Source organism: Saimiri boliviensis, chromosome 14, assembly GCF_048565385.1.
Source record: "Saimiri boliviensis isolate mSaiBol1 chromosome 14, mSaiBol1.pri, whole genome shotgun sequence".
NCBI classification, from domain to species: Eukaryota; Metazoa; Chordata; class Mammalia; order Primates; family Cebidae; genus Saimiri; species Saimiri boliviensis.
Genome location: NC_133462.1, coordinates 43,276,350 through 43,283,982, shown reverse-complemented (window position 1 = coordinate 43,283,982; position 7,633 = coordinate 43,276,350). Strand labels below are relative to the sequence as shown.

Genomic DNA, 7,633 nt, shown 5'->3' with positions numbered 1-7,633 from the left:
CCACCACCATGCCTGGCTAATTTTTTTTTTTCTTTGTTTTTGAGATGAAGTCTTGCTCTGTCGCCAGGCTGGAGTGCAGTGGTGCAATCTCAGTTCACTGCAAACTCTGCCTCCTGGATTTAAGCGATTCTCCTGCCTCAGCTTCCCAAGTAGCTTAGACTACAGGCTTGCGCCACCATAACCCACTGATTTTAGTGTTTTTTGTTTGTTTGTTTGTTTAGTATTTTTAGTAAAGACAGGGTTTCACCATCTTGGCCAGGCTGGTCTGGAACTCCTGACCTTGTGATCCACCCACCTCAGTTTCCCAAAGTGCTGGGATTACAGGCGTGAGCCACCGAGCCTGGCCTTCAGTCATTTTTTTTTTTTTTTAAGAGATGGGATCTGGCCGTATTGCCCAGGCTGCAGTGCAGTAGTGGAGCAGTGATGGCTCAGCACAGCCTCTACCTCTCAGGCTCAAGCGATACTCCTGCCTCAGCCTCCTGAGTAGCTAAGACCACAGCTGCTTGCCACCACACCTGGGTTATTTCATTTTTGGTTTTGGTAGAGATGGGGTCTTGCTGTGTTGCCCAGCCTGGGAAACTTGCAGTCTTGTTCCACCCCTGCAGGGTTCTTTCTTGCATTCTCCCGAGTCATATTTACGTCTTTCTCACCCAGCAAAGACTCTACTTCCTAATAATATCTCTGAATTTGCTACTTTGCTTAGTCCTGTAAGACACATGATAGTTTCAAAATTGCTATACCCATACGTTCCCCAGTGACAAATCTGCTAAGTAAAGGTCAAAGCTTTTTTGCAATTACTTCTCTCTCTCTCTATCTCTCCCCCACCCTTTTTTTAAGACAGAGTCTTGCCCAGGCTGGAGTGCAGTGGCGCAATCTCTGCTCACTGCGACCTCTGCCTCCCAGGTTCAAGCAACTCTCCTGCCTCAGCCTCCTGAGTATCTGGAATTACAGGTGCACACCACCACGCCCAGCTAATTTTTGTATTTTTAGTAGAGATGGGGTTTGCTGTGTTGGCCAGGCTGGTCTCGAACTCCTGACATCAGGTGATCCACCCGCCTCGTCCTCCCGAAGTGTTGGAATTATGGGCGTGAGCCACCTCATCCAGCCTCTCTTCGTCTTTAGAGTGAGTGCTGTGTGCGCAAGTTCCATGGGCTGTTTCTTTTTTCATCTCTCTGATACTCCATCTTAAAGCTTTTTCCTCTATCCTTGTTGATTCTGTTTTATCTTTGAATATAGAAAGCATGAACAGGCTGGCCGCAGTGGCTCACGCCTGTAATCCCGGCACTTTGGGAGGCCGAGGTGGGCGGATCACGAGGTAAGGAGATCGAGACCATCCTGGCCAACATGGTGAAACTCTGTCTCTACTAAAAATACAAAAAAAAATTTTTTTGTTGAATGTGATGGTGTGTGCCTGTAATCCCAGCTGCTTGGAAGGCTGAGGCATGAGAATCACTTGAACCCAGGAGGTGGAGGTTGCAGTGAGCCAAGATCATGCCACTGCACTCCAGCCTGGGCGACAGAGCAAGACTCTGTCTCAAAAAAAAAAAAAAAAAAAAAAAAAAAAACCATGAACAGGGCTTAAAACTACACAAAAATACACAAAAACCCAGGCATGGTGGCTCATGTCTGTAATCCCAGTACTTTGGGAGGCTGTGGCAGGCGGATTGCTTGAGCCCAGGAGTTCAAGACCAGCCTGGGCAACATAGCAAGATCTCATCTATTTTTTTTAAAAAAACAACAATGCCTGTAATTCCAGCACTTTGGGAGGCCAAGGTGGGCGGATCACCTGAAGTCAGGAGTTTGAGAGCAGCCTGGCCAGCATGGTGAAGCTCTGTCTCTACTTAAAAAAAAAAATAATAAAATAAAATAAAAATAAATTAGCTGTGTGTGGTAGCGGGTGCCTGTAATCCCAGCTATTCAGGAGGCTGAGGCGGGCGAATCACTTTAACCCAGGAGGTGGAGGTTGCAGTGAGCCGAGATCATGCCACTGCCTCCAGCCTGGGTGACAGAGTAAGACTCCGTCCCAAAAAAAAAAAAAAAAAAAAAAATTAGCCAGATGTGGTGGAGTACAACTGTAGTCCCAGCTACTAGAGAGGCTGAGGTGGGAGGATTGCTTGAGCCCAGGAGGTAGAGGCTGCAGGAAGTCAAGACTATGCCCCTGCACTACTGGGCAAGAGACCCTGTCTTGAAACAAACCCACTCCTAAACAAACGAACAGAGGTGGCATAATTCCCTCCCTTTTTCATTTCACTCCCACCCACCTCTTGTAGGTAACCCATTTATTTCCTGGTTTATCTTTCTTGTGTTTCTTTGCAAAAATGAGCAGACATGTATATTTTATTCCAACTTACTTCACAAAAAGTGGAATATTCAGTATACTCCTTTGTACCTTCTTGGTTTTGTTTTTTTTTTCCACTTGACAATATGCCCTGGGCTGGGCACGGTGGCTCACGCCCGTAATCCCAAGCACTTTGGGAGGTCAAGACGGGTGGATCAGGAGGTCAAAAGATTGAAACCAGCCTGGCCAACATAATGAAACCCTGTCTCTACTGAAAATACAAAAATTAGCCCGGTGTGGTGGCACCCGCCTATAGTCCCAGCTACTCAGGAGGCTGAGGCAGAAGAATTGCTTGAACCCAGGAAGTGGAGGTTGCAGTGAGCCGATATCGAGCCACTGCACTCCAGCCTGGGCAACAGAGCGAGACTCCGTCTCAAAACAAACAAACAAACAAACAAACAAACAAACGTAGCCAGGCGTGATGGTCTATGCCTGTAGTCCCATTCACTCAAGAGGCTAAGGCTGGAGAATCACTGGAGCCCAGGAGGTCAAAGCTGCAGTGAGCTATGATGGCACCATGGCACTCCATCCTGAGCGACAGAGCAAAACCTTGCTCAAATCAATGGGCTGTAATCCCAGCACTTTGGGAGGCTGAGGCGGTGGATCGCCTGAGGTCAGGAGTTCGAGACCAGCGTGGTCAACATGGTGAAACCCTGTCTCTACTAAAAAAACAAAAATTAGCCAGGCGTGGTGGTATGCGGCTGTGATTGTAGCTACTAGGGAGACTGAGGCAGGAGGATCGCTTGAACCTGAGAGGTGAAGGTTGCATTGAGCTGAGATCGTGCCACTGCATTAGGCTGGGTGACAGCAAAACTCCATCTCTAATCAATCAGTTGATCGATCAGTCAATCAGTCCATCGATGAATCAATCAATCCCAACATGTCTTGGCAAGCACGTTGTTCCTTTCATGGAGCTCATTCTTCTTTTTTTTTTTTTGAGCCGGTGTCTCGCTCTGTCGCCCAGGCTGCAGTGCAGTGGCGCGACCTGTGAAGCTCTCCTCCCTGGGTAGCTGGGCCGTTCATCCCTCCCGCTCTGTCCTGTGTGTGGACATTTCGGTTGACTCCAGTGTTTGGCTTTCACAAACAGCACTTGAGACAGTGACCTTCTGCACACGTACGTGGTCATTTTAGAGCCATCTTCAGGGTGAATTTCTAGAAGAGAGGCTGCCCTTCTGCAGTGGGGGGATAATGGTTAGATGAAGTATGTTTTGTGTGTGTGTTTGTGGAGGTGGGATTTGGAAACAGAATTTCACCGGAGTGCAGTGGCGCGATCTCGGCTCACTGTAACCTCCGCCTCCTGGGTTCAGGCGATTCTCCTGCCTCAGCCTCCCAAGTAGCTGGGATTACAGCCATCAGCCACCACGCCTGGCTAATTTGTGTATTTTTAGTAGAGACAGGGTTTCACCATGTTGACCAGGCTGGGTACAAATTCCTGACCTCAAGTGATCCACCCGCCTTGGCCTCCCAAAGTGCTGGGGTTACAGGTGTGAGCCACCACGCCCGGCCAGATTCAATAAATGTTAATGCACATCAAGCTTTTTTTTCCCCCAGGAGGCAGATGATTAACTCGTGGTGGAAACTGGCTGTCAGATAGCTTGGCCTGAAGTTAGGCTGAACGCCACCTCCCATAGCGCTTTAATTTGGGCCTGATTTGCCATCTGAGCCTGGGATCTGGTGATCAGCTGGGGTCAAGGTTCAATCAGGCTTGGGACTCAGCCAGAGTAAGGGCTCAGCCTGGGATCAGGGATCAGTGCCTGGGCAAATCCTTCTGTTCTTTTTTTTGAGACAGAGTCTCTCTCTGTCGCCGAGCACCGGGCTGGGGTGCAGTGATGCAATCTCAGCTCACTGCAACCTCCGCCTCCTGAGTTCAGGCAGTTCTCCTGCCTCAGCCTCCCGAGTAGCTGGGACTACAGGCGCGCGCCACCACGCCCGCCTAATTTTTTTTTTTTTTTTTTTGAGACGGAGTTTCGCGCTTGTTACCCAGGCTGGAGTGCAATGGCGCGATCTCGGCTCACCGCAACCTCCGCCTCCTGGGTTCAGGCAATTCTCCTGCCTCAGCCTCCCGAGTAGCCGGGATTACAGGCACACGCCACCATGCCCAGCTAATTTTTTGTATTTTTAGTAGAGACGGGGTTTCACCATGTTGACCAGGATGGTCTCGATCTCTTGACCTCGTGATCCACCCGCCTCGGCCTCCCAAAGTACTGGGATTACAGGCTTGAGCCACCACGCCCGGCCTAAATTTTTTATTTTTTAATAGAGATGAGGTTTCACCATGTTGGCCAGGATCGTCTTGACCTCTTGACCTTGTGATCTGCCCGCCTTGGTCTCCCAAAGTGCTGAGATTACAGGTGTGAGCCAACACGCCTTTTTTTTTTTTTTTTTTTTTTTTTTTTTTTTTGAGAGAGAGAGTCTTGCTCTGTCGTCCAGGCCGGAGTGCAGTGGCGCAATCTCGGCTCCCAGGCTCAAGCAATTCTCATGCCTCAGCCTTCCAAGTAGCTGGGATCATAGGCTTATGCCATATCCAGCTAGTTTTTTTGTGTTTTCAGTAGAGATGAGGTTTTGTCATGTTGGCCAGACGGGTTTCTAATTCCCGGCCTCAAGTGATCTGCCTTCCTTGGCCTCCCAAAGTGCTGGCATTGCAGTCGTGAGCCACTGTGCCTGGTCCAGTCCAGGAGCAAGTTCTAACCCTGTGAGCAGTGCCTCACATGGAGCCTCCTGTCACTGGGCCTCAGTTTCCCCTTCTGTAAAGAAGCATAATGCATCAGGCTCTATGGAGGGGGTAAAGTCTGATGAGTCAGTGCTCAAGGCCGAGTGGGCACTTGACATTTATTAAGCACCCTACTGTGTGCTGAACGTGCTGGGGCATTTGGGGAGACCTCAGTGGAGCAGACCGGTCATTGGGGGTGATCTGGGCTGGCGGGGAGGAGTCGTCCCTCTGGAGAGGGGTGGCCGTCCCACGTGGGGGCCCATTGCCCGTCAGTGACTGACCGCTCCGAGACTCTCTGCAGGTCTCCGGCTTTCGAGGACAGGAAGGGGCCGCCGGGGCAGGGGTGGGGGCCTCACAGCTAGGCAGCCCCAGTGCGTTGCCTGTGGGAGCCGGGGTGGGGGCCGACCGTTGAGGTGCCCCTCCCTGTCCTCGGCCTCACCTCCACCCCGGAGGGTACCTTGAACATAACAGGAAATTTCAAATAACAGGAAACCAAGACCAGCTAGGCGGGTGGCTCCACCCTCCCCCGGGGCCTCAGTCAGCCCCCGGGGGAGGCCATGAACGCCACGGGGACCCCGGCGGCCCCCGAGTCCTGCCAACAGCTGGCGGCCGGGGGGCACAGCCGGCTCATCGTCCTGCACTACAACCACTCGGGCCGGCTGGCCGGGCGCGGGGGCCCGGAAGACGGTGGCCTAGGGGCGCTGCGGGGACTGTCGGTGGCCGCCGGCTGCCTGGTGGTGCTGGAGAACCTGCTGGTGCTGGCGGCCATCGCGAGCCACATGCGATCGCGGCGCTGGGTCTACTACTGCCTGGTGAACATCACGCTGAGCGACCTGCTGACCGGGGCGGCCTACCTGGCCAACGTGCTGCTGTCGGGGCCCCGCACCTTCCGCCTGGCACCGGTGCACTGGTTCCTGCGCGAGGGGCTGCTCTTCACCGCCCTGGCCGCGTCCACCTTCAGCCTGCTGTTCACCGCCGGGGAGCGCTTCGCCACCATGGTGCGGCCGGTGGCCGAGAGCGGGGCCACCAAGACGGGCCGCGTCTACGGCTTCATCGGCCTGTGCTGGCTGCTGGCCGCGCTGCTGGGGCTGCTGCCCTTGCTGGGCTGGAACTGCCTGTGCGCCTTCCAGCGCTGCTCCAGCCTCCTGCCCCTCTACTCCAAACGCTACATCCTCTTCTGCCTGGTGATCTTCGCCGGCGTCCTGGCCACCATCATGGCCCTGTACGGGGCCATCTTCCGCCTGGTGCAGGCCAGCGGGCAGAAAGCCCCACGCCCCGCCGCCCGCCGCAAAGCCCGCCGCCTGCTCAAGACGGTGCTGATGATCCTGCTGGCCTTCCTGGTGTGCTGGGGCCCGCTCTTCGGGCTGCTGCTGGCCGACGTCTTCGGCTCCAACCTCTGGGCCCAGGAGTACCTGCGGGGCATGGACTGGATCCTGGCCCTGGCCGTCCTCAACTCGGCGGTCAACCCGGTCATCTACTCCTTCCGCAGCCGGGAGGTGTGCCAGGCGGTGCTCCGCTTCCTGTGCTGCGGGTGTCTCCGGCTGGGCATGCGAGGCCCCGGGGATTGCCTGGCCCGGGCTGTCGAGGCTCCCTCCGGAACCTCCACCACGGACAGCTCGCTCAGGCCGAGGGACAGCTTCCGGGGCTCGCGGGCGCTCAGCTTTCGGATGCGGGAGCCCCTGTCCAGCATCTCCAGCGTGCGGAGCATCTGAGCTTGCAGCCTTGTGGATGGACGGGGCAGCGGACGGGGCAGCCGCCGGTGCGTGCCAGGCAGGCCCTCCCGGGGTGGGCAGGAAGCTGTCTGCAAGCAGCCTCGCCTGCATGGGGAGCAGAGGACGGGGCAGGCCCTTCCCAGTGGCCTGTAAGGGCTTCTGACGCTGAGTGGGCTTCTTGTGGTCACCCTGGACAAGGAGGCAACCACCCCCTGCTCCCTGTAGGAGGAGAGAGCGCCCTGATGTGGGGGCGACTGGGTTCCCCACGCCTCCGCTTCTGGGTGATCCTGGGGAAGTCCCGGCCCCTCTCTGGGCCTCAGTAGGGCTCCCAGACTGCGAGGGGTGGGCCGTGGGGTGCGTGCCCCGGCAACATTGAAGTTCCATCATGGTACGTGATGTCATAGCCTCTTATTCCCCGGTGCGTGCACGTGTGGGGGCCGCGGCTCAGGGGGGCTGTGGATCAGGGGCAACTGGGTGTGTCTTTGCTAGAGAGGGCCAAGGGCCACTGCCCTTGAGGCGTGGCTGTGAGGGTGGCGTGTGCGTGTGTGTGTGTGTGTGTGTGTGTGTGTGTGTACCTCTGGGCATTGCGGGAAGTAGGGGTGACAGTGACAGTTAATGCCACCTCTCCTTGTTGACTTCCCCTTTACAAATGGCAGGGCTCATGCCCCGGCTCTGGCCTCTGCACCTTTTGGGGACCCGGTCTGGAGGCCGGCAGAGGCAGGGGCCTTGGCCTCCTGGCCTGGGAAATCTTCCCTCACATCCCCTTCAGCATGAACGGCCTTGGCTTTCCCCATCTGTAAAATGGTTTAATCACTGAAGGACAAGGTTGCCGGTACGTGACCAGCGCCAGCCACAGGGGACTGCGTGTCCCGT

At 55.2% G+C, this 7,633-nt stretch overlaps 1 protein-coding gene across 1 annotated transcript; it reads left to right on the top strand.

Moving 5' to 3' along the window:
- The first annotated feature begins 1,953 nt into the window (after positions 1-1,953).
- Positions 1,954-7,151, top strand: S1PR4 (sphingosine-1-phosphate receptor 4). Its single transcript, XM_003938795.4, has one exon. It carries the CDS (start codon positions 5,606-5,608, stop codon positions 6,758-6,760), a length of 1,155 nt encoding a protein of 384 aa, XP_003938844.2. The 5' UTR covers positions 1,954-5,605; the 3' UTR covers positions 6,761-7,151.
- The last annotated feature ends 482 nt before the right edge of the window (positions 7,152-7,633 follow it).